This window comes from Sarcophilus harrisii, chromosome 4, assembly GCF_902635505.1.
Source record: "Sarcophilus harrisii chromosome 4, mSarHar1.11, whole genome shotgun sequence".
Taxonomy (NCBI): Eukaryota; Metazoa; Chordata; class Mammalia; order Dasyuromorphia; family Dasyuridae; genus Sarcophilus; species Sarcophilus harrisii.
This window is the reverse complement of record NC_045429.1, coordinates 196,978,112-197,004,603: the sequence shown is the minus strand read 5'-3', so window position 1 is coordinate 197,004,603 and position 26,492 is coordinate 196,978,112. Positions and strand designations below refer to the sequence as shown.

The 26,492-nt window shown below is 34.3% G+C and overlaps 1 protein-coding gene across 2 annotated transcripts in view; it reads right to left on the bottom strand.

The window, feature by feature from the left end:
- PREP (prolyl endopeptidase) overlaps positions 1-26,492 on the bottom strand; it is a 163,420-nt gene that overhangs the window by 104,550 nt on the left and 32,378 nt on the right. For both annotated transcript variants that reach the window (XM_031964471.1, XM_031964470.1), the window contains exons 2-6: positions 22,582-22,656; positions 11,951-12,084; positions 11,274-11,404; positions 7,506-7,715; positions 6,153-6,274 (exon numbers count right to left, since the gene is read on the bottom strand). In XM_031964471.1, the coding sequence (XP_031820331.1) occupies positions 6,153-6,274; positions 7,506-7,715; positions 11,274-11,404; positions 11,951-12,006 (519 nt within the window). In that variant the 5' untranslated portion in view covers positions 12,007-12,084; positions 22,582-22,656. The remainder of the gene's footprint in view (positions 1-6,152; positions 6,275-7,505; positions 7,716-11,273; positions 11,405-11,950; positions 12,085-22,581; positions 22,657-26,492) is intronic.

Genomic DNA, 26,492 nt, shown 5'->3' with positions numbered 1-26,492 from the left:
TTTCAACTGTTTTTCATTTAAGGAGAAAGTGGGATATACACCGAACATGTGGGACATCTGAGAGTTAAAAAGACCAATACAAGCTGTTCTTACTCTATGAATGATCTTAGGAACATCATTTAACCCAGTTAGCTGTTCCTGTCCCACAATGTGAAGTTCTGTGTGTATATATATATATGTTCATGTAAAAATTAACACACAAATATATGAATGAATAAACTATATTAATTAGAGCAAAAGTAGGTTTTTTATATGCTTAAAATATTTGGCAAATTTCAATTTTGGGGGAAAAAACCTGTAAAATTGAGTTGGATAATTATACAACTAAAAAAAGACAAATTGTCTCCTTATTCCTTCTGTAAAAAACTAGACATATTTTAGGAATTTTCATTCCAGAGCACCCTCTGCTGGAAAAAGGACTCAAAAACACTTGATTTTTTTATTTCTACCTCCTTAAACAAAATATAATTAACTTTAAAATAAACGATATTCAGTCATCCACAGATTCAAAAAGACAAGCATTATCCCCTATCAATACTTTTAATATTCTATAGGAAATAAAAACTGACAATTATTCAGCTAGAAAGTTTTCTGGGACATCCAGGAACTACCATCTTGACCATTTCTCCTTGACAAAAGAAGGAGGACTTTTAGGAAGATTGGACTGGCAGCTAGATGGAGAGAGTACTGGTTTTAGAATCAGGATGGTATGAGTTTGAATTCCAACTCAGATTGGTTGTGTGACCCTACGCCAGTCAGTTAACCTCTTGGTCCTATGTGTAAAAAAATGGGTTGGAATCCCATAGCTTTAAGGTGGCTTTCTGCTCTCTATTTATGAACCTATCATAATGGCACACAGAATGAATTATAGGGGAAAAAAAAAAAAAAAAAAAACAGGAAGCAGGGTGAACCTAGAGATGTTAGCCCGGAAAAGAAAACATAGGGAAGATATGGAAATAGGATTCAACTGTTTTGTTTTTTTTTCCTTTTGCCCCAGAAAGCAGGCAGAACCAGGAATAACAAAAAGATCGTTTAGAAAGGCATATTTAAAACTGACGTAAGTACAAACTTGTCAATAATAATGAGAATTATACAAGAGTAGAATGGACTAGATCTAGAGACAGAGTAATTGTCCTCATCAGGTCATCAAGCAAACTCTGAACAACAATAAGTTGGATATGTTGTAAAAAAAGAGTCTTATTCAGATATGGAGCCTGTGTATTGTTCTATATGAAAGATTGCTCCTACGTTTTGAGTCAGGATGACTAGGAAAAAGTAGTGTCAAGGAAAGAAATGGAAATGAAGGTTGGCATAGGAAAAAAGACAAAAAATTTTTGTTTTTTCTCTACACAGTGGGAAAACTATCTGGGGTGAAGTGAACTTCACTTGCCTCTGCCCTCTTCCTTCTCCCTTTTCTTGACTTAGTTGGCCACCTAAGTGTAATATAATAGTTCACACTGTTTAGATGATCATAAAGTCATCTGCTTCTAGTACACTATAAGACCACCAGGCTTTACATTCACTCCCAATATATTCCAAGATCCACTTAGCCTTATCATCTGTCCTGCCTCTACACCTTTCAGACTCCCAGGAACTGTCATGTGAGTTACTGATATAGCCTAAGAATCCTTGGGCCTTGCCATTCACTTAGTAATTGAATGTGTTGTTTTTCCTATTTTAGAGTGTCATTCCTTGAGAACACAGGCAATCTCACTTTTTAAAATTAGTATCCCCAGAGTCTGGCACTGGTAAGTGCTTAATAAGTGTTGACTTATTTGTTTATTCAGTGCTGCCCATAGTAGGAGTTTAATACATGTACACTGATTGTTAGTAGATTTGTGATTGTTTTAATGAACATCCTGAACATATTGAATATGTGATATCTGACATGAAGACAATATATGAAAGTAGACATATTCTGAAAACAAAAAGGGTTTCTGAGGTTGACTAAGATTCTCCGTCTAATGAGACTTGCAATTCATTGGTTATAGAAGTTAAAGCCTAGGTTATATGGAAAATTTCTTTTTTTTTCTTCAATAGTATTTTATTTTTCAAAATACATGTAAAGATAGTTTTTAACATTTTGGGGAGGTAAGATTTTGAGTTCCAAATTTTTTTTTTCTCTCTCTCTCTTCCTTAATCCCTTCACCAAGACAGCAAGTAATCTGATATGTTAAACATACACAATACTTTTAAATGTATTTTCATGTTTTTCACAAAAAATCGGACCAAAAGGGAAAAAACCATGAGAAAGAAAAAGCAAGCAAACAAACAAAAAAGGTGAAAACACTATGCTCTAATTCACAGTCTTCACAATCAGTCTTCATAGTTCTGTCTTTGGATGTAGATGGTATTATCCATCCCACGTCTAATGGAATTGTCTTGGATCTATCTGTGTGGTGAATTTCAATGAGAAAATGCAGAGAGAGAATAATGCATTTGAGAACTAAGCCTTTGGAAAGGCAGTATGATTCAATGAAATATTAGAAGGGATGGAATCAACAAGACCTGGATACCCATCCAAGCTGTAAAACTTTGGGTACTGTGGAAACTACAAAAAGAGAAAACAGATAAGCATGCATACTTCTTTGTGAAACTTCAGTCATCTATTTATATCTGCACCTTGAGGCACTGAATCTGTGATTTCACTAGAATATGATTAGATTGTGACTTTCTTGATGACAGGGACTATCCTTTGCATCTTTTTGTATTACTAGTGTTTTGCACAGTACCTAGTACACATTAGATTCTTAATAAATGCTTAAGGACTAAGGCACTCCTCAATAAAGAATTTCCCCCTACCAGTGCAGATAAGCACATTCTCTGCAACTTACTATCTTAGAAAACCATTTAGAATACTGAGGTTAAGTGACCTGTACAAGGTCACACAGGCCCTCTGTTTCAGAAGTAGAACTTAAAACCCGAATCTTTCTTGCCAAGACATTCCTGTCCAGGGCTCTGTTGGGTAAGCTCTCATATTATCTTTCTATGGGAATCAGAATATACTACTTCTGGCCATTTGCACTCAACTCCAGTTTCCAACTCTGGCTCCTCTTTATATACTATCTTCCTCTTTTAGAATTTAAGTCCTTACTGGAAATGGAATGAATGCCCATCAACTGGGAAATAGGTGAATAAATTATGATATATAAATGTAATGGAATATTATTGTTCTAGAAGAAATGATGAGCAGGCGGATTTCAGAAAGGCCTGGAGAGACTTATATGAACTGATGCTGAGTGTAATGAGTAGAACCAAGAGAACATTGTACCCAGCAACAATAAGGTTATGTGACAATCAACTCTGAAGGACTTGGCTCTTTTCAACAATGTGGTGATCTAAAGCAATGCCAATAGACTTGGAATGGAAAATGCTATCTGCAATCAGAGAGAAAACTATGGAGACTGAATATGGATTGAAGTAGAGTATTTTCACTTTTTTTGTTTTTTTCTTTGTCATGGGTTTTTTCCCTTTTGATCTGACTTTTCTTGTACAACATGACAAATGTCTTTATTTTACAAATGTGGAAACTGAAGTCTAGAGTGGTGACATGACAAATAGGACAAAGGAGAACTGTGTCCTCAGGTTCTCTTAATCCATTATCTGTTTACATCAAGAAAACTATAAGATGCTGCCAAACAACAACAAAAAACAACATGAAAGTTCATTAACCCAATTAAGAGTTTTCCAAACCAAATGCTATCTTAGAAAAAGGAACCATCATGAATGTTTCAGAAATAAAAATAACTGTAACCATTTGATTTCTTTGTGTGGCTAATAATTTTTATTTCAGCACCCTCCAGAGCATAGACAAAAAGCCTACTGCTTCTCCCTGAATGTAGGTCTCCCAAAATATAAGATATGCTGATTCATTCATGCCAGCAATGAATACTTCTGGTCTGCTTTCAGGTCTGACTCCTGAGCTCCTGGAACTGTCATACTTTGGTGAACATGAAAGGACTCCCAGCTTAAGGTGTGGTTTGATGCACCTTGCTGTAAACATTCTGTGGCAAACAGGTCTATAACCACTTCACCCATTTATTTCAGGTTAGAAGCCCGTATAAATGCAGGGCAGTAACAGGCTACACCCAGCATGAGCCCATCTGACCTTGACATAAATCTACTACATTATTTAGGGCACTGATCTTATATGCATCTTTTAATGCACCTCATGTTACAAGTCTTATTAAACTATGTGCTTCAGTCAATATGCTCCTGCCACTACTTCATTTATGTCTCTATGTATGGTCCAGTAAATATGCCTTTTGGTTTATTCATGTATTGATGCATTCTGAATCATTGTCTATATTTGTGTGTTCTTTCTCTTCCCTCTTGCCCAGATCAAAACAGTTTTTAACATTTAAAAGCCAGCAATATCTTTAAATGATTTCAAAGAGCACCTGAATGACCAAAGAGCTGCATGTCATACTATTAGCAAAGTCATAAGAGATTTTATTTGAGTAGGTAACTTTTCAATCAATTTGCTGCTTTGTTTCAGTTAAGCATTTTCCTTAATAGGTAGGGATTCTTTACCTGGGATCGATGAATTTGTTTTTTAAATATTTTTTAATAGCTGCATTTCAGTGTAATTGATCTCCTTGGTAATCCTAAATATCTTATTATATGTTTTAAAAACATTATTCTGAGGAGTTTACAGGTTTCACCAGAACGACTGCTCAATGAGTTTATAACATACAAAATAGATTAAAAACCTTTCCTTCAGCTCCTTATAATGATTTGTACTAATAGTCTGTCACTTTTTGTTAATATTATTACAGTGATACTACAATAGGCTATCAGAGCTTAAAATGGAACATCCTGTATTACAGAAAGCTGATCACAGAGTCAGGAAAACTTAGATTCTAGTCCCATTTCTAAAATATACTGCCTGTGTAGCCCTTACCAAGTAGCTTCACCTCTCAGTGGTGCGGACAACTCTGTAATAGAAGTTGCAGAAAAGATGATGACCTTCATTGGTAAAGGGAGTTTTCTCTACCAATGAAATCACAGATTTAGTCCCTATCTCTACAATACTAATATGTTTTCTCTTCAACAGATTAAGAATATGCTAATTTGATTGTCAACTCTTGAAACATAAACAAATTTCTCCACAAAAATAATATAACTTGGATCTTAAAAAAAAAAAAATTATGGGAAGTAGAATTTGACCACAGTTACAGGTAATTTTCCTGAATCATTCAAAGAAAAAAGTCTATGTACATCTAATTTTAGACTGCATCTTGAAATATCCTCCATCATTTTTGTCTTTGCTTTTAGCAGCAGCAGATTTCCCTTTCCATCTGAAAACACTCCTCCTCTTCCACCACATTACCAAATATCTCTGATATGAACAAGTAAGAAGAAAGTAAAACTCAGCACATTTTGAGATATTAATGAAATATTGATAGAAAATAAAAGATTTCAAATATGTCCTCTACTTTTGGGGGATAAAGCTATTGAGGACTCCTTTTGGCTTCAGGGACCAGTATTTTAATGGTAATTCTTTCACTTATTACCTATGTTCCCTCTCTTGGCCTCAGAGTCCTCACCTATAAAATGACTTACATGACTTTAAAGTCCCCTTGAATTCTAAAGCCCTAGGATCCTAAGGGGAGAAAAATTACACTCAATTTATATTTTACAAAAATAAGACATCAAATTTAATTTATCCACCAGGAGAAAGTATATCAAAAACAACAATAACTGCTAAGTACCCAGAACAAAACTGAGACTCAAGTATAATTTGTACAATAAACATTTCCTCAGATTCTTTCCACAGACAGTAAACAAAATGCAAGTTAAGAAATGAGTTCAATATCAGTGACACAGCTTGAGGAGTTGAATTCCATCAAATGCCTGTTATTGTCAACATGATCACCGAGGATGGTTTATAATGCTTATTGCTTGAAAGTAGCAGTAAACAAAATCCATTTTGATTAGTGGAATTTGAAATGAAAGATTCTATATAAAGAAGAAAGAAAAGAAATAAAGAAGGAAGATGACCAGGAAGTGATATAAAGGTTTGATTCTCAGCAAAATATCAGTAGCAAAGTTTAAAGTTAGTACGAAGCATCAGAAATATGTTCATATAAAGAATCCACAAAATGTGTTCTATAATTGGAATCTGGTATGCTACAAAGTTTAAACAATACCTCAGCTCCACCCATCCACTTTGGCTCATCAGGAAATTCCGCACACAAAATATCCTCTGATTGATCAGTCCCCAAAACATGGTAGAATAGCTTCTGGTGAAGATTTGTGGATGTCTCAGTGCCTGAAAGAATTAAGCAATTCAGTTTAAAGCCATCATCTATGAGCTATTCTATTTATTCCAGAAAATGCCCTACATTTAGAAAGCTGAGTAATGTGTCCACCACTATTTTCCACCCATCATAGAGATGGGAGATTAGCCCAGAAATCAATTATACTTAATTGCTGAGTGTTATCAAGTAGCATTTAGCTTAATATTTTTTTATTATTGCTATAAAAATAGCAACCCTACCTGTTAAATGAAAATAAAATTGATATAATATCTTCCCATAACCAACTTTAGGATACTTAATGATTTATGTGTTCCATTCTAGACATTTGTAGTAAGACCACTTACAGTACTGCCTTTAGCTTTTGATAAATAGTACAGCCTAATCAGGAGTAGAAAAGGACACTAGCATTCTCAAACTCAATCATCATTAACCATCATAATTACTGTAATGGGAAATTAAAATAAATAATAATAACTTATTCTTTTTACAATTACAAAATCACTGTGTAAGATTATATGCCAACTCTATACATTTAATATAGCTAGTAATTTCTACATTTTTAACATCTCTTGAGCACTCTGTATTCATAAAATGGGGAACTGTTGCATAGCAACCAACCATCTTACAATCAACATTCTTGTCCTGCTGTCCAATGAGCTCTCTTTTACATCAAAGGCAACCTCCAGACAAAGATGTTATAAAAATCCTACCAAGAGAGAGCAAAAGCTGAAAGCTGAGAGCAAAAGCTGAAAGCTGGAAGCAAAAGAAAAACAGTAGGACACTTATGGTCAATTTAGATGCAAAAAAACAATGATTTCTGAACCATGATAAGGGGACCACTTTCACTGTGATGTTCTTCCTATCAAGGAATAACAAGCAAGCCATGATCTTTCCTTGCTGCACAAAGAGGAAAAGAAAGAGGAGGTAAGTCTACCTCAGATGATGACATTTCACATTATCATCTTTCTAACATATTACAGGTATGCTGATAGTTGAAGAGCAGGTAAGGAAGGGCTACAAGGAAATTCTATTAACAACTTTGCCTCCATCAATGCCACTACCAAAACCAATACTAAACAACTGCAAGGATTGTAATAATCTTCTCAAAACCCTCCTGGACAGTATAACTGGTGCTCTGGGAAATGTCATCCTTGCCTAAAATAATATCAGACAATGCTTAGCTATTTTTGTCATCAACTAAGCCTCCTTTTGTGACATGTATCACTTCCACCATGATCTTACCATCACTTTTTCCATCCTGTTTAGGGTAGCAGTTGTAGAACATCCCCTTTCCATCATGGGTCCAAGCCATGCAACTAAACTTGACTCTTTCTAAAACATCTGGAAGATCCTTGTGTCCATCAACTTTCATAAATTTGATAGTTACCCAGTCTGAACCACTGGAACTCAGACCATAGGAAAAATATTCACCATCTTCACTGAATGCATAGCCTATGGATTATGAGGAGAAAAGTTAGCAGAAGTACACAATATTATTAGCATTTTTCAATATACCCTTTGCCCTCTGAACCAAAACATTTTCCCATTATTGGTATCTTTAACTGATTTCAGGTCTGAAATACACATTTAAAGTAAAGCATTTCTAAGATTTTTAGAATCTTTTGTGTATACCATAAAGGGAATATGGCAACAACTTTGAAATTCATGACTGAATTATGATGAATATCAAATAAAAGAAACTATTTGTAACTATTGTGTAATTTGGAGAGTGGATTCCAAATTGACTGAAAATTCTTTTTATAACAAAATTTTTCTGAGCATTCAAAAATTAAAGCATGCAGCCCATTACTTCTGATTATATAAGTTCAGGTTTAAAGCAAAAATAAGCATGTAAATGATGTACACTCCAAATGGGAAAAATAAAGGAAAAATAGCATTGTTGGGTGGTTGGTGGTACTGTACCTAATTTTTTAGGATCAAGGCAAGACAGAAAGAGCAAATCAATGAAGTTTCTTTTAATGGAGAGATTTTGTGTTTGTGTGTGTGTGTGTGTGCCTGTTTAAATGCTCCTTGAGGGCACTGTTTTATCAGTCAGTCCTTGAACATGTAGGTAGTTAGTAGTTATTGGAATGAATTATAACTTTTTTCTTCAGTTTTCATTCAATGGTTAATAATTTAAAATATGTTGTATAATAGTTACATAATATATAATGTTATGTTGGAGATTATGTGTTATGATATATAACTGGCATATTTTATAAAATATTTTATATAAAAATTATAATTGTTTATATAATTCCCTAGTACCATGTCATCCTCAGGTAAAATTCAATTAAGAATAATGGAACTGGAAATTTCCCCTTTGGTACAGGTTATCTAATAGGTGAAAGCTAACAAAAAAATGTATGGTTTCAGACATTTTGTATCTTTTTAGACTGACTTTCTGGTCATGAGAAGCTGATTTAGTTGGAAAGGAAAATTTCACCTAGCAAATGATCTCTGTCACAGATTGATGATAGAACCTTAGGCAAATTAGCACACCTTTCTGAGCCCCAGTGTCTTCATATACAAAATGAATGGGATGGGCTTACTAGATTAGCAATGTCTAAATTTCTCACTAGTGATCAGAAATTAACATAACACTCAAAACTCTTATGTATCTAGACTACACAAATTACCATTTTAGCCTTTTTTAATGAGAGAAAATATTGTAAAAAAGAAAAGCCAAGTGGACCCAAACAATGTATAGTTTGGGCCACACAGCAAGACATTTCAAGCTGTTAAACTCCATTAGTTTAAACCTTGGAATGCTAGCTAAGTATTTTGGTTGCATTTTTTAAAGTCAATAATTATTTCAAATAGGGCATTGCAAGCAGTAAGTATTAGGCAGTATGTTAGATGCCTAAGAATTAGATGATTTCTAAGATTCCTTAGAGCTCTAACAGTCTATGATACTGTAATCCTTTGATAATTACAAAGCTAAAAGTTTTGATTGGAAACACAATGTAAACAATAACACATTATATGTTGTGCCTTATTCTTAAATGCAAAGGAAACTCCTTATTGAAGGATCCCTTTGAGATCATCATGAATTCCCCCAAAATATTTTGCGTGCTGTTTGCCCTGTTAAACTGAAAAGTCTGTGTGAGCAGGGACTGTTTTTTGGCCTTTCATTATATTCTCAAATGCCAAATTTAACTATATATTAAAACTACAGACACAAATTCAAGCTGAGATTTCACTTTCAACACTGATTAGTAATTATCATCTATGCAGTGGCATATATAAAATTAACAGTGCTTCAGAAAATGGTGTTATTGGAAAAAATGCCTCAAAATAGTAATATATTTACAAGCAAAAAAACAAAAAAATAAAAAACCTCTGAAAATATCTAATGAAATAAGGGCCTATGACATTTACACAATTTTTCAAGAATTCCTCTACTGTGCCAAATTTCAAATTCTGCAAGGCTGACCCTATGCCAGCTGCTTTTCCAAAAGGCAAAAAAGGTGACAGGGAATAGATCAAATCAACATTTTTTTTTCACCGAGAATACTAGAATTTTACCTCAAATTAAAAATTCCCACCTTCTACTACATAACTCTTAAGAGTAAATGAAGGTGACCAGAAATAACTATTCTTTCATCTAGGATTGTCAATGTATCATGGGTCAAGCCTAGAGCAATATGTCCTGCCCATCAGTAGGTTAGAGAGGCCTCTTTAGAAACAGTAACTAAGAAAAGTAGAATTGCACAGTATATATGGCTATATGAAAGACCAGAAAACTCAGATTCAAGTTCTAACTATCATATACAAAGAAAGGGTACGTCCTTTAACTTCTCAGTGCTTCATGAAACTCTAAAACTATAATTTTGCAGAACAGCTGTTGATGTTCAATAACAAAGGACATTTTCTCATAGGGAATTCCTAAATATCAAAGAATTATCACAGGTGTGGCCCAAAAGAAAAAATTACAACTAAAATCTCTTTTTGAATTTTTCTTTAAAAATCTGTACCCTCAGCAAGGACTCCCACTATTACAGGAATAGACTTTTGTTAATTTCAAGTATATCAGCAAAATGGAAGTTTGGTAAATCTGATCACTATTATTCTTGGGACCAATTAGGTCACTGCTAATACAGTAGAAGAGATTTCTCTCAAAGACTGCTTGTCTTTTACTACATTTTGAGGTCAGAAACTATGCTCAACTAACAGTCCATACTCCTAAGCATAGATATTTATTGCATATTTCATTGTATGAAATTTTCTCTTCCTATATTAGAAGAGCTGTCCCTAGGTTTTTCTCCATGTAACAAGAATAAAGGCCACAGAAGTAAACAGACCTAAGTATCTATGGGAAATAAATGCAATTCTACATATAATAAAAATCATTAAGTAGACATGGCTCCAAAATGATGGATTACTTGAATTAAAGTGAGATCTAGTTCCTCTCTTTGGATTCCCCCACTATCCCTATTTTCCCTATAACAAGGTATAATTGCTGTATGAATAGTTTCTTCTGTATAAAAGATTAATTTTATAGCATCCTATCACTAAGCTGCAAACAAAGCGAAGGGGAAAGTTCTAAGAGGAGAAAGAAAAAGAAATGTATTTTTTCCCCCTGTTTGATACATACTGTTCTCAATGGGAATGATTTTCATTCTTACTTCATTGCACTAAAATAGAAAAGCATGATGTGATATTGATTTTGATTATATCATGTGAAATTTTGTTTTCCTGATATAGAATGAACACTTATCCCCCCCACTCCACCCCCCCAAAAAGAATTTATTAACAATTCACACTCCCAATAATACAGAAGCCTATATCAACTTTTCAAAAAGGACTGGACATGGAGTCTGAGAACCTGGGTCCTAAACTTGATGCAGACACTTATGACCTATGACCTTGTACAAACCAAGTAATCCTTTGAAGTCTTAGTTTTCTCATCTGCCCAATTGAATAAGATGATTTATAAGAGTCCGTCCAGCTCAGATCTAATTCTAAGCTGTTATGAATTCAATGAGATGTTCTGCAAGGCTTGCTCACCTCGAAGAGCCACAGTGCCATCATCAGAAAGCTTGTTTGGATCAAGGAATATCCTGACTTCATCATCTAAAGAATCCTGTACATATAACACTCGTTGGTTCTGCAGTCCTGAATTATAAAAATGAAAATACCTGGAAGACAGGCAAGAACATTACATAGTTAATTTTTGTAAATATATCTAGATTTATCTAATATACATAAACATTAAAAAAAAAAAAAGCCAACAACAAAAATTTAAAATTCACATCACTCAGGTAGAAATCATAATCAAACCAAGGCTCTTTTGATTCTAACTACAAGGTCACGGGAAGATAGAAATATAAGTAATCACCTTATACAGTTGTTGATTATATTATACAGAGTGCTGATATAATGCACTATTGCAAACAGGTAATAGAAACTCAACATATGTTTAATGACAATTTGAATTACTGTTTATCCTATTCTTCCCTCAAAATCTGGATCTGGACTCTTACATAGAAAGTCCTGACAAACAATTATCTATGTCAATTATTTTTCAGAGACAACTTTATAACTGGAGAAGGATTTCACAGACCAAAGAGATGTTACTTTCACCTTTAAAATTTATAAATGCATTAATTTTTATACTATTTTTGTAGAACCATTTTTCTATATCCTAGGAAAATAATTTTCAATATAAATTAAATCCCAAATACCTTTTTCCTTTCTTGAAGTGGCAGCTATACTTGGGATAGTCATATAATTCAGTCATTCTTTCTTTGTATAAACCTCTAACAGGACACTGCTCAAGAAAGGGCACTGTAATCTTATTTTGGGCCTCCACAAAAGCCTAGATTAAAAAATAAAATTGGATACAAAACAAGTCAAAGACAAAAGTTTCCAATAAGAAATGTCATTTATCAACACAATCAAAGCAAAAATTAACAAAAGCTAATTTTTTTTCCTTCTAGAGAAATATAAACACTCACTTCCAAAATACTGTTTCTCTTTTTAGTTGACATTCAAACCACAACACCCACAAAAGTTAGACAAATAAAACTGAATCCTCTAAGCTGTTTAAAGATTATTCAATTCTGAGTTACAAACAGAAGAGTAATATTTAATGATTATTATTTCAAACTGCATTATTATTAATTATATATATGGATAAACCAATGCTGGTTCATTATAACTGTATAAAATAGACATACAGGTTAGCTACTTTATCATTCTATAAGGTTCTGTCCTTTACCAATAACTATATTTAGCTATGGAGGATTTAGCTACACTCCTCTACAGAGATACAAAGAAAAAAAAATAGTCATTTTTAAGGAGCATGAAGGTCAGCCTGGCCCACTTAAATTCACCAAATCCTTCACACAGGCAGGCTATACATAAAGCATTCTTTGAATGACCTACACAGAAATCATTTATTACAGTGGTGTTGGTAATTTGATTTTATGCCAAGGAGGACAAATTTTTTTTTTCAAGTTAAGCTACTTTTAGAAGTATTATCCTTAATATTTCACTTTGAAAGTACAGACTTGAATAAAAATTCTAACAAATTATGTTGCTATTCAGTCATTTCAGTCATGTCCTACCTCCATGACTCCATTTGGAGTTTTCTTGACAAAGATACTGGAGTAATTTGTCATTTCCTTCTCCAGGTCATTTGATATATGAGTAAACTGTGATCCATTAGGATCATACAGCTGTTAAGTGTCTAAGACCAGATTTGAACTCAGGAAGAAGAGTCTTCCAGATTCCAAACCCAGCACTCTATTCACCATACCACTTAGCTGCCCTGTCAGCAAATAAATTTCTTTTCTCAAAATTTGTTGTCTTTATTTTTACCATGCTTCATTTTATTTTATTTTTTCAATAGTATTTATATAAAATAGTTTTCAACATTTATTTTTTGTAAAACTTTGTGATCCAAATTTTTTTCCCTCCTTCCCTTCCCTTTCCCCTCCCCAAGACAGCAAGCAATCTGATATAGGTTATTAAATATGTGCAATTCTTTTAAACATTATTTCTGTCACATTGGTCTGCTTCATTTAGATATCTAGTATAGGAATTGTCATGTAGAATATATTATACTTACTAATTATATTATCTTGGGCAAATCATTTCTTATTACTCTATCACAGGTTTTTTTCATTTACATAAAATGATATTAATAACAGCCTCTACCTCAAAAGATTGTGTTTTCATGGAATAGTGTTTTCACGGAAAGCTCAGCACACAATGGCAATTCAAATATAATGGATACTTCCTACCTGTCTATACTTGCCTTCACTTTCCAACTTCTTGGACAGACAGACCCCAAACTTCTAATCTTATTCCATTTCTCCTAACTGATAATTCCTTCCCTATTCTCCTGCCCAACTCCATCCTCTTAAGCAGCAGGACTACAGACTCATTAGTTCACTGAAATATTAGCTGCAAAGTAGATACTGTAACAGGCATTGCCTTTCAGAAATGTCCACCTAAAAGTTAAGTATGTAGGGAGAGCATTAACAACAAAGATGGATAAAAATGTGGTCAGAAAGCTTGTAGATATAATAGTATAGTTGTAAAAGAAAGGTGAATATCTGCAAGAAAAATACCAAAGTGATCTAAAAGAATTCATGCATTTCCAAAAATGTTCTGCTTAGTCTGCAGGAATGATTTATAGTCTGGCTGATTACAGTGGGAAAAAAAAGAATATGAGCAGGGAAATGTTTTAAGATAGAATGTAAACGTGGGGGGAGCAGGGAAGAAAATTAAAAATAAAGGATTTAAAATTTCTGGCTATACAATATTGTAATTCTACTTTTCCTTTCATGATTCAGATAAAGAATTAATATTAAAGTGGATGGCTTCAACTTCTAAAGCAGACTCCATGCTATAAATGTCAGCATTGAGAGATTTTAAAAACCTAATTCCCTCAAAGGTTTTTGTAAAAACTCTACTACTAAGCCAAATCATGCTTTATGCATCTAGCATCTTTTAAAAAAACCTATTCAACTTCTAACATTTAACTCTGAATATTTGAAATTTCTCATAACCTGAATTAACCAGGTTTTGTTTTCTCCTTTCCTCTATACCAATCTTTAGTTTGAGATGCTTTGCTGATAGAAAAAAATTGCTTAAAAAACATTGATCTGATTAGAAAGGCCTTAAAAGGTGTGCCTGAGTTTGATTTAAGCAAAATGTATGCCATTTGGGAGACTTATAGAACTACAGAGTCAAGTACCTCAATTTCTTCATCTGTAAAACAAAAAAATAAGACTAAATAATAATTACTAAGATTCCTTACCGCTGTTTTCTATAACTGACAATTCTTCAAAAGATAAACTAAGCCTTTCTTTGCTTCAAGGTGATAGGTGATTGAATGACTGCCTTCAAAGTACAAATATTTTGTTTTTACAAACTAATACTCTGTTTACTATTGCCAGAACAAATATTACATAACTGACTTACATTTGCCTCATGAGCATTAGTCTTTCCTGCTTGGCAGAATCATAGAATTGTCAGATATGAAAGGCTAACTGGTCAAGCCCTTCCAAAAGCACAAATCCCAGTTACAACATTCCCAATCACTCCCCCAGACACACTTTGGTGTTCCCTCATATCCAATACCTTCTCACCTCGAGGTCTTTCCTCAAGTCCTTTTCTTCCTTCCCTATTCCTGGAATGCTCTTTCTTCTCATCTCCAAGTCTTATACCTAGCCTCTTAAAGGCACAACTCAACAGATGGATACTTTTTATATGGGACTTTTCCTGATTCTACCAATTATAAAAGATTATCCCCTAAGCCTGAAAAATACTTTATATTCATTTTATATTTTCTCATTGGCATACATTGTTATTAAGATATCAAGAAACACCCTATTTTCCAGGGCTAAGACCCAACAAGCAAACTATGCTCTAAACTTGGCATAACAGTAATCCTTTGTGCTTACTTTTTAGAACTGATGGCTCCTAGGCTTGGGAAAGCACTAACATACCCAACATGAAGCCCCATTATGGACTTTTTTGACAACCTTGCTTCACTGTTGCTGTTGTGTCTCACTACTGTTGCTATACTGCACTGTTTGTCTCTGTCTAGCCAAACTAAAGAGGGTGCCCATATGAGGGGCATGTTCCTGGCACATATGTCACTATTTGCAAGCCATTTCCCTCACTCTGAAATTAAACTTCTATTTCATTTCTGACTCTCCTGTCTTAAATCTGGTGTGTTCAGCCAACCACACAGGTTACAGGCCAAAGGAGAGTAATGAAATAAGTATGAATGAAAGTGGAAAAGGAAGCTTTAGGAAGGATAAGCAATTCTAGAACAATTATTACTTATAACAGCTCTCATTTATAATTTAAGAATATAATGTAATATTTTGACATGTAATCAAATATTACTTCACTTAAAGATTTCCTAATTATCAATACATGCAAGTTTTCAAATAGTCTGGTTCAAACTAGAGAGAATTCCCTATAGAAGACGAAGAGCAGTAAGGTGTTGCAGTAGATGGAGCTCTTCCTTACTGAAGTCAGAAAGACCCGAGTTCAAATATAACTCCAACACTTACTAGGTGTGTGACCTTGGCAAGTTACTTAATCCTGTTTGCCTTAATTTACTCATTTGTACAATAGTTGGATCTTTGCCAAGACTCTAAATAAGGTCATGAAGACTCACACAAGACTAAAATTACTAGAGAAACAATAATGATAAAAGTCCTTCAAAATATTCCCTCTTTAGAGATATTTTGAAGATTGCATGAAATCCCAGATTATTACCACTACTCAAAAGAGATTGTCCTAAATGTTGTCATAAGAAAAATAAACAAAAACAAAAACTCCAAAGGCATAGAGAATGCTTACTGTCCAAACTATAACATTAAAGGAACTCATCAGTACCTTGGACAGATACCATATACATGCCTTATGCGTAATGGGCTCTTAATATATGTCTGTTGGATCAAAATCCCAATGAGTTGGACTTAGAAATGATAGGAGGTGAAAAATGGGATTTAGTGTTTTCAGTAAGCTTAAGCTACCAGTTGACAGAACCAACAATATGCTCTCAGTGATTCTATATGGTTGTGAATCATGGAGTACCACAATTTCTGAAGAGTCAAAATTGTGGGTGATCTTCAGGGCATCAGAGATGTGTTATGGATTTTAAGTAGTATTAAGTAGTATACAACATAATGGGCAACAATAACTAAAACATGAGAAATGATATGGCATCATACCCGAATGGTATGATCACAAAAGGGAATAGACTAGTCAGGAACAAAAAGAAAAGAGGAAAAGATGGGCTGTTTAGAGTGTTGCACTAGTCACTAAAATATATATTAAAACATCAAGAGAAAGGGGATGCATGAAAGACTTACAGAATGACACTGACAAGGATCACACAGGATTATAACATATGGAAAGGCTGAGATCTGGAACAATAGAGGACACACCCATAATCACTGAGACCAAAGATTTATCAATGTATCAAATTTAAACTGATCTGTAGTGAAAAGAATGAATAAGAGGCAAGAAACAAGACAGAGAAGAAATTTAAAATAGTCTAAGAGTGAAGTGATGAAAGCTTAGACTATAATGAGGGACTGAGAATGAAAAGGTTTACAGAATCATCTACTTAGAGCCAGAAGTGACCTCAGAAGTAGTCTAATCTAAATGCCTCACTTTACAAATGAGGAAACTGTGGCCCAAAGAGGATAACTGACTTGTCCAGTCATACAGGTGCTAAGTATAAAAGGCAGACTTTGAATCTAGGTCCTATGGTTCCAGAGCTAGTATTCTTTTAGTTCTAGAGCTAGTCTTCTTTCCATTGTATGAGAAATATTATAAAAGAATCAATAGAACTGGATGACTGACTCTCCAATTAGTTTGTAAGCTACCTGAAAAGAGGAATTGTTTTTTACCTTTTTTTGTATCCCTCAACAGTACCTTAATGAATACCCAATTCACCGACTGACTAGACAACAGTAAGAAATACTTCAAGTCAAGTGATTGGCAAGATAATAATATCTTTGGCCAAAAAATAAGTTTCTGTATATAGTGTCAGATTTTTTTTTTAAAAAAACATGTTAGCTTCAACTGTTTTTTTTTTCCCCTTTCTTTTATTCATTTTCATAAAGGACGACTCTCTTCAAAAGGGAGAAGGAAAGGACACATTGGGAAATGTAGTTGACATAAAAATAAATACATTATTAAAATTATTTTAAACAAAGAAGTGATAAAAAGCCCAGAGACAATGGCACATCCCTGGTTTAGAAGTGGCAACAGAAAATAAGGAGTAGACTAGTCCCACCTTACTTCTTATTGAGACAAAAAGATCAAAGGGGGAAAAAGAATTTTCCCCTGGAGAAGGCCTCAGAAGTATCATCTGGGGAAAGTCAGAGGACTGGTTAAAAACCAGGTAGTACAAAAGAAAGAGCAGAGTTATTTATTAGTTTGAAATTTAGCTATACTATTTATACCTATGTGGTGGTAATTCACCTGTCTGAATCTCAATTTTTTCAAAAGATCAGGGTCCAAAGACAGATTTCAAGGAGTACATAAAGTTGGATGATGGGGAAATAACCTTTATTTTCATTAACCTCTAAGTGAAATTTAACATTTCCCTAAATTATGAATGTAGACAACAAATGCTATTCTGAGAAGTGAATCCACAGGCTTCACCAATTGCCAATGGGATCTTTAATACAAAAAAGACCCTATGTCCTGAATGATTTCTTTTTTGTTGTTATTGTTTGGTTTTATCATTTTTTCCCTTCAATAGTATTTAATTTTCCAATTAGCTGTAAAGATAGTTTTCAACAATCATTTTTCTAAGATTTTGAGTTCCAAATTTTTTCTTTCTCCATCCTTTATTTACTCCCTCCCCAAGACAGCAAACAATCTGACATAGGTTATATATATATATACAATCATTTTATACATATTTCCACATTTGTCATGTTGTAAAAAGAAAAAACAGAAAAAAGGAAGAAATCCCAAGAAAAAGCAAACAAAAAAAAAAAAAGATGAAAATAGTAAGTTTTAATCCTCATTCAGTCTCCATAAATTCTCTCTCTGGATACAGAAGGCATTTTCCATTCCAAGTCTATTGGAATTGTCTTGGATCACTGAATTCCTAAGAAGAGCTAAGTCTTCATCACATGATATTGCTATTTCTGTGTACAGTGTTCTCCTGGTTCTGCTCACTTCCCTCAACATCAGTTCATACAAGTCTTTGTGCTGGATAATTTTTAAACTACGGTAGTTTTAAACTCTGGATTCTAGGATATTTGGCTTCAGTTAAAGCAAAGAATCCATGTGAAAAAGACTGAACAAAAGTTTACTCACAAAAGTAAAAAGGCTTGATAGAGAACAAAGGAATGGACTAATGGAGCTGAGATAAAGTGGTATGAAAAGCCAAGTGCAGGTAATATTCAAAAAGAAAATAACAGGAGAGAAAACAAAAAACTTAACAAAAAGGACAATGATCAGGAAATAAAAACTGCCAGCATCTTCCATATAGCACAGTATGATTGACAAAATACTTTCTCATGACAACCCTGGAAGATAGAACACACAAGAATAAAACAAAAAGAATAAAATGAGCTATCGGAAAACAGGTATACTACTACCAGTGTTGGAAGAGCTATGAATGGGCTCATCCATTCTGGAAAGAATTCTGGAACAATGTTCAGAATTAACAATCTTAGAACATCCTTTGACTCAACTCTACAACTGCTAATTCTACATCCCACAGAAACAGAAGAGTAAGGAAAATAATCTACAAATATATTTATAGCAGCTCTTTTTGTGGCAGCCCAAATATTAAAAACTGAAGTGTCACCCTCCTATTGGGGAATGGCTAAACGATCTGTGGTGTGTTGATGTAAAGGACTATTATTGTACTCTAAGAAATGATGAAATGGACAATTTCAGAGGAAACCTTAATGATGCTGAGTAAGGTGAATGGAATTAGCAGAATGATTTATCCAATAAGAACATTATGAAGAAAAATAATTTCACAAGATTTTAGAACCATGATCAATGAATTTATAAATCACAAGTCCAAAAAAAAAAAAAAACCACATCACTCACCTCCTAACAGAGCAGTAAAGTGGGAAGAAATATATAATTTTAGACATGACTAATGTGGGAATTTGTTTTGCTGTATTATGTAGAGACACACTGAAGAATTTGTTTGTTTCTAATTTTCTCAGTGGGGGTAGAGGATAATGGAAGGAACATATTGTTATTTTTAAAATATTTGTTACTTGAGAAAATTTTTTAGGAAACTGAATCTCAGAGAAATTGTTCACCTTGTCCAGACTGATAGCTACCGCAAGTAATAAAGACAGGATTTGAACACAAGTGCTGTGAATCTTTTCACTAAACTATCTATCCTTTAAAGGAAGATAAAAGCACAAAAATGTCAAAGGAATGGAAAATGGTGATGATTAGAGGGTGGTGTCCATGCATGCACACATGCGCACGTATATACACACACACACCCCTCTAGGGTTTTTGGCCAAAACAAAAATAATTACTATTTACACTCAATCTGAGAAAATCAGGCCCAAACAAAGACAAAGTGGGGCTCGGCTTGGAGTCTATTATTGCTCAAGGAGTGATTTGGATTTAAGCCCATAAATCCCAAAATATCTTAGGAAATTTCAGCTATCAAAAGAGGTAGGGGTAAAGAAATGGGGAAGGGGAGAAGTAATACAGTCACCAACTAATCTCAATCTTCCAAAGCTATAAAGCTGATACAGCATTTTTTTCTTCAGAAACACTGAGATGTAGTTGGTAACTGACAGAGTCGTGATCAAAAGCAGCCCAGTATAATAGAATAAGTATTACACCTGGACCAAGGAAAAACCTGAGTCCATAATCTGTCTGACACATTGGCTGTGTACTGGCAAGTTACCTAGCCTCTCTGAGTCTCAGGGATAAATATAAATAGTACCTATGGCATCTAGACTGAAGAGAAAAGGTAAGACACTAATGAGATAACCTATGTAAAATGCTTTAAAGTCCTCTATAAATGTGCTATTAGCTTTTATGCTTTTTAACAACCATTTATTAAGAGCCTCTCATTCTCAATGGTGTCACTGATGAGTGGGAGGAATGGGATGGCCAATGATTTTGCAGCTAGAACAGATGTCTGACTCTGGGAAAATCCCAATGTTAATCTGAAGTTCAACTCCGCCAAAAACAAACTGATGATAACTTGGACAAGTGAATCAGATTTCATACTTCCATTCCTTCTTTGAGACCAAAGTTCTCCTATGTTCTTGAAATTTTAGATAGTGTCCAAGCTAGACAACTCAAATTAAAAACCCTACCATGTGAGTATTTTGGGTCTTAGAATTCAGTGACAAAAACTACTCATATGACATTTTTTTAAACTGACCACCAGTAATAGACCTGAGGAGAGATTTTTCTTAGTGCTTAGAAGATATATGAAGATTCTCTATTGTTCTCAGAAAATTTTGCCTATCTGAGAATTGAAATTAATTGAATTTTTCAATTATGCAGTGGAAAGGACATCATGATACAAGCTAATGTTCAGCACCAAGCACAGAGTGTAATATATAGTAGGCACTTTATAATAGGCATTTGGTTATTGCTTGTTGGAGGAATGAATTTATTTTTATTTTTTTAAAAAGCAAAACTTTTTTAGTCTGAAAATGATTTATTGTATCAGAGCCTAGTAAACTCATACCAGTTCAGTTAAATTCCCATTTATAGAAAGAGATATCATGATAGGTATGGAAAGGAATCAAGACCTCTATTCTTGCTCTGTTATGACCACCTTAGACAAGTCACTTCTCTTGAAGCCTGAGTTCTGTCACCTGTAAAATCAGGGGAAAGCCTGAGTTCTGTCACCTGTAAAATCAGGGGAAAGAGTCTAGGGCAGGGGTCCTCAAACTACGGCCCACGGGCCAGATGCAACAGCTGAGGACGTTTATCCCCCTCACCCAGGGCTATGAAGTTTCTTTATTTAAAGGCTCACAAAACAAAGTTTTTGTTTTTACTATAGTCTGGCCCTCCAACAGCCTGAGGGACAGTGAATTGGTCCCCTATTTAAAAAGTTTGAGGACCCCTGGTCTAGGGAAACCAGACTTGAATGAATCTGGAGATGTGGGTTTGAATTCCACTTCAGACAGTAATCTTAAAGCTTATGCAAGTCACTGAATATCAGTATAAGAATTTGCCAAATAAAGACAACCTTTGAACACCTAATGTCACTGATCTGTTTTGTGGAAAGCACTCTAAAATTTAAGCACTTCTGGGCCCATGAATTTTATAGCTTGAAAATATTTAGTATGAAAACAGGCATAAAACACATTAAGTCAACATAAGGGCAAAAAAAGATAAGGTTTTCTGCATGGTCACTATGCCTATTCTCTTTTTTATTTGCTCTGCCAAAGCAGAATGGGGTAGGTGTTTGCAAGTTATTAATGAAGCCTATTAATGTTATTCTGATGCTATTATGAGTATCCCATAACAACAACACAACAGATATACTGAATTGTGCTAAAGCAACTATTGGGAAAAACTGTAGCTTTTTTTTTTTTTTTAAATCCTGTGATAAAAATGAAGAATGCTTCATTTTCTCCCTTTAGGATAAAGATTTTCAAAAAAATGGTCCACTTAGAACTCTAAACAATCTTAACATTACTTGCATATATAAAATGCATTAGGAAAAATAGTTCTGAGTTTGCCTTTCAAATTTAGGAAGAATTATGTAGATTCATTATTTTTTAGAGTTCATCAGAATTCTAGCTTTGCTGTTGGTGACTTCCCTTTATCTTTTGCTAAGTATTTTCCTATAAATACTTATAAGAAAAATCTAAAATATTATTTTTAAACTGTTGATCCCACTGTTTTTTGTAACTAGTAGTTGTCAATCCCAATTTGCCTGTTCCATATTTGTTAGGGCTCTAATGATAAGAGTTCATCTATGAGAAAGGGTCTCAGTTTGTCACCCACTGGATCAATATATTAAATGTAAAGGAAAAACAAAGTGTACACACTCAGACATAGTATGTCTACAAATAATCATTAATTTTGGCATAATTTTAACATTGCTGAGTTGCTGAAATAATTTAGATGAGAGAGTGATTGGTCCATCTTAATCTGGTAGTCAGAGCAACTTCCTTTACATATGTCTCTACTAGCCAAGTGTTCAAAGATTCCCAAAATAGGAACCAGAAAAGATAGGAAAGATAAAGACTAAAAAAAGGATGTTACAAAAAGAGAATATGGATTTCTTATGCTAAGACTTGGCCAGTAACTGCAAAGTTGATTCTTGTTTTTTAAGGTGATCTCATTTTAAAATATCAATTACCTTTGTTTGTTCACTATCTGGATCTTCAAGCCAAACATAGGGGTCAGAGACCTTAGACCCATGGTAATCTTGTACCTGCAAATAAACAAAATAAAACACAAAATAATTGGTGACTGCTTCAAAGGAAGTTTTCCTAAAGAACTGAATATATGGGGATATTTTTACTAAAAGCTTGTAAAGAGAGAAATAGAATGCTTCCATCAATTCAATGGCTACTCTTCTGGCTGATTACCCCATGAACATAGATTTTGGCAGTTTCTGAAAGGTGTCAAGGCAGCCAGGGACAAGAGTGGGAGGTAGGGGGATGCTCAGAGAAGAGAGACTAACAATGAGAGAAGAAAATGCTTGAGCAATATAATGCAACAGAAAAACCTTCTGCTGTGCTAATGAAATCTATAAAGCTTTCTCCCTGAAGAGGCACATAGTTATACAATTCAAGGAAGAATGGAAGGGCTATGTTTCTGAGTATCAACAGACAAACTTTATACAGTTTGCAAGGAAATAGCCCCACATGTCATCACGTGATCAGGTTTCTAAAAAATGAGTTTAAAACACATGAAAACAAATACTGCCCTGAACTGCTGGGTCACCAACACATCTTTTTTTGGCACCAATTAAAAATTTTAATTCACCTACTGGAAGAATATTTCAGAAACCTGAATTTCTCTATAGGAGATGTATAATGGTCTCTTAAAAAAAAAAAAAAGTCATCTAAACATTACCCATTCAGACTATCATGATTTGAGAGGAAATAAAAGAAATCCATAAGAGTGACAGGAATATGGCAGCTATACAACCTTCTGGATATTAACAAATTATGACTAAAGGAATTATTTTGCAAGAAAAAAAAATTAGAAACTAGCTTGCACCATTTTGAAATAGCCATTTCTTTCCAACAAAGTCTCTGAACATTTCTGATTTTTGCATCAGTGCTTCAGTTCATTGATGGCAAGCTAGCTGGTAAGTGAATAACTGGTTCACATTTTTTGTTCTAGAACAATGAGAAAGCAACATTCACCCATCAAAAAATATATATATTCTTTCCCCCAAAAAACAACCAGGCACCAAAAATATTAAGCTTGGCTGCAAGTCAATCATGTCACCAGGTAGAAAGAAGCTACTGGAACCTGCTTTCACTACAGCACACTATGAATCTGGCAGTAGTCCTGAGATCACTGACTCTATATACCTGTCTGACCTTGAGCTGATGGCCAGTGTTTAACAAAGAACACGAGAAGCAAGCTACTACACACTGTTAGACTCATACCCCACCCAAGTGGCATAGTGGGTTCCACCTGTTCAGTGAAATTATCATTGCTAGAAAAATAGCCACGGCTCCTCTTATCAGCAGCACATTTTATCTGAAATCTAACAAGAGGGCATGTTCTAGCACCAGGCTCCTACTTTCCAGAAGGTCCTCTTATGTCCACAACTGCTCCCACAAAGCATTTACATACATAAATGGATTACAGGAACAGTTAAAGCAGTAATATTTGTGATAATAAGCACTGATACATAGTCATGGAAAATGGCAAGTCCTGCTCTCATTAGATAATCAGTAGATAAGAAATAAAGAAGAAATTAAAACCTGTGCCACACTCACATTGCTAGGTGTCAAAAACAAACAAACAAACAAACAACAACAAAAAAAAAACCCTAACAGGACCTTTTAAAACAATTTTAATCCTTAATTGAAGCTAATTTTTATATCAATTCATCTTTTCTTTCTTAATTTTGTGAAACTGGGAAGGGAGACACAATAAACCCTAGCTACAATAAAGAACTTCAGTTGTAGAAATTACATAAATAATCTATGATTTGTGATAGTCTTTTAAACTTACCGACGACTAGCTGATTACAGGGCAGAATCAAAATTATTCTTGCTATACTTTGCACTGGTTTATTGTTGAGGGCACCAACATCTTTCCAGTTATCAGGAATTACAACTTTAATGTCATCCTTGATTCTTCATTCTGTCACCTTTCAGATGCCAAAATTTCTCATTTCTATCTCTATAAGACTGCCCTCATATGCCCTCTCTTCTCTATTCTCAGATTTACAATCTCAGTTCAGGCCTTCAACACTTCTCATATGAATTAATGCAAAATCCTCCTAATTAATTTCTTTGCATCAAACCTCTCCCCTCTTTCAACACACTCCACACATTTGCAAAAATGATTTTGCTAGAGTGTATCTGACCATGTCAATGGCTCTCCCTAACCCTTAATAAATCCTATCTCCATATTGATTATAGACTCAAATATCTCCTCCCTGAACATCTGAAGCTCTTCACAACCTGGCTGTATCCTATCCTTTTAGCTTTCAAACACATTATTTCTTTCCATGCACTGTAAAGTCTGGTCTACTTGCTATACCTATACTACATCTCTCATGCCTATGCCTTTGCAATAACTATCCCCTAAAGGTTCCAATACCCTCATTCCTCACATCTGTTTCTTGAAATCTCCAGGTTTCTTCAAAAATCAAGAAAATTATCTCCTAAATGAACCCTTTTCTAATCCCCACAACTGCAAGTACTTTCCCCCTAAAGTTATCTTGTATCTCCTTTATGTTTTACATACCTATACATGTATCTTATATATATAAATTTTTTCTCCTCTGTTAAATTGTAAGCTTCCTGTGAGCAGAGACTGTATCTTTTTTTTTTTTTTTTTGATCCCCTGCACCAAGTAGAGCCTGACATAGAGTGGAACCTTAATAAATGCTTGACTGATTCCTCTACTGATGAAGAACACTAACTTTTCTAGACTAAATAGATTTCTCTGAAACTAAGTGATAAAATGACTTTAGCAGAGTGACATAAGAGTGACAGAAGCAGGTTTTCCTGGTTCCAAGGTTAAGCCTCTATCCTTTACGTAACTCTGCTGACTTTTTCCTCTCAATAAGCCTATTTTATAGTCACTTCCCTCCTTCCCCCAAAAGCATAAAAAAAAACTTTAAATTAGAAATTTTAATTTAGAAAGTTTAATTAGAAATTTTTATTTTTTAAAATTCTAGCTGGCAATTCATTTGTGGAAAAAATCATGGCATAAATTAGTCTAGAGGTTGAAAAAAACATGAGTTTTCTTAGTTCCAACCCCACCTCATCTTTTAGCAAAATGAAACCCTGTATGGTTAATAGAGTTAGTATCAGAACATATTCGGGGTCCTAACTTGAAAAGAAAGAAAATAATAAAAGTCAGGTGTAACAATGTACACCCATGTTCCGTATCACTAAGGCTAATGGATTTCTTGAGCTTGGAGCTCTGGCTGCAGTGGACTAAACCAACTGAGTGTCCACACTAACCTAAGTTCAGTATTAATATGAAAACCTTCAGGAAATGGGGAAAGAGAGGAGAAGCAATTTGTTTATAGAGAAGTGAAAAGGCCAAGGATGGAAAAGAGGTAAAAACTTCTGCTCCAACATAAGTAGCCTCTGAACTTCACATCCTGAGTGAGATGAAGTGAATCCAGTCTTTAAAAATAAAAATTATGAAGTCAGAAGAGCAAAGGGGATTTAAAGGGAGGTTGGATTTAGACATGGTGAGTTTGAGGTTATGGTGGAACATCTTGAAGGATATTGAAGATATGGGTATGGAGACTTTTATTATTTTCTTTCATTTCCTTTGTTTGGTTATAGCTTGGGACTATCCTTAACTCATATCCATTCAGATATCTGGCAACACCTCTGTCATCTGTGCCTTCCTATCTCTTCTTACTACCACCACCACACTTCAAGCCCTTATTACCACCAAGTTGTACTATAATACAACTTTTGAACAGGTACTTCCTTCCTTTATTCCCTGTCTTAGAATCTTTTTTTTTTTCATTCCATTGTTAGGTTAATCTTTTTCTTGTAGAAGTCTGATCGTGTGTTGTTTTTTTACAGAGTAGAAATAACATTTTGTTTA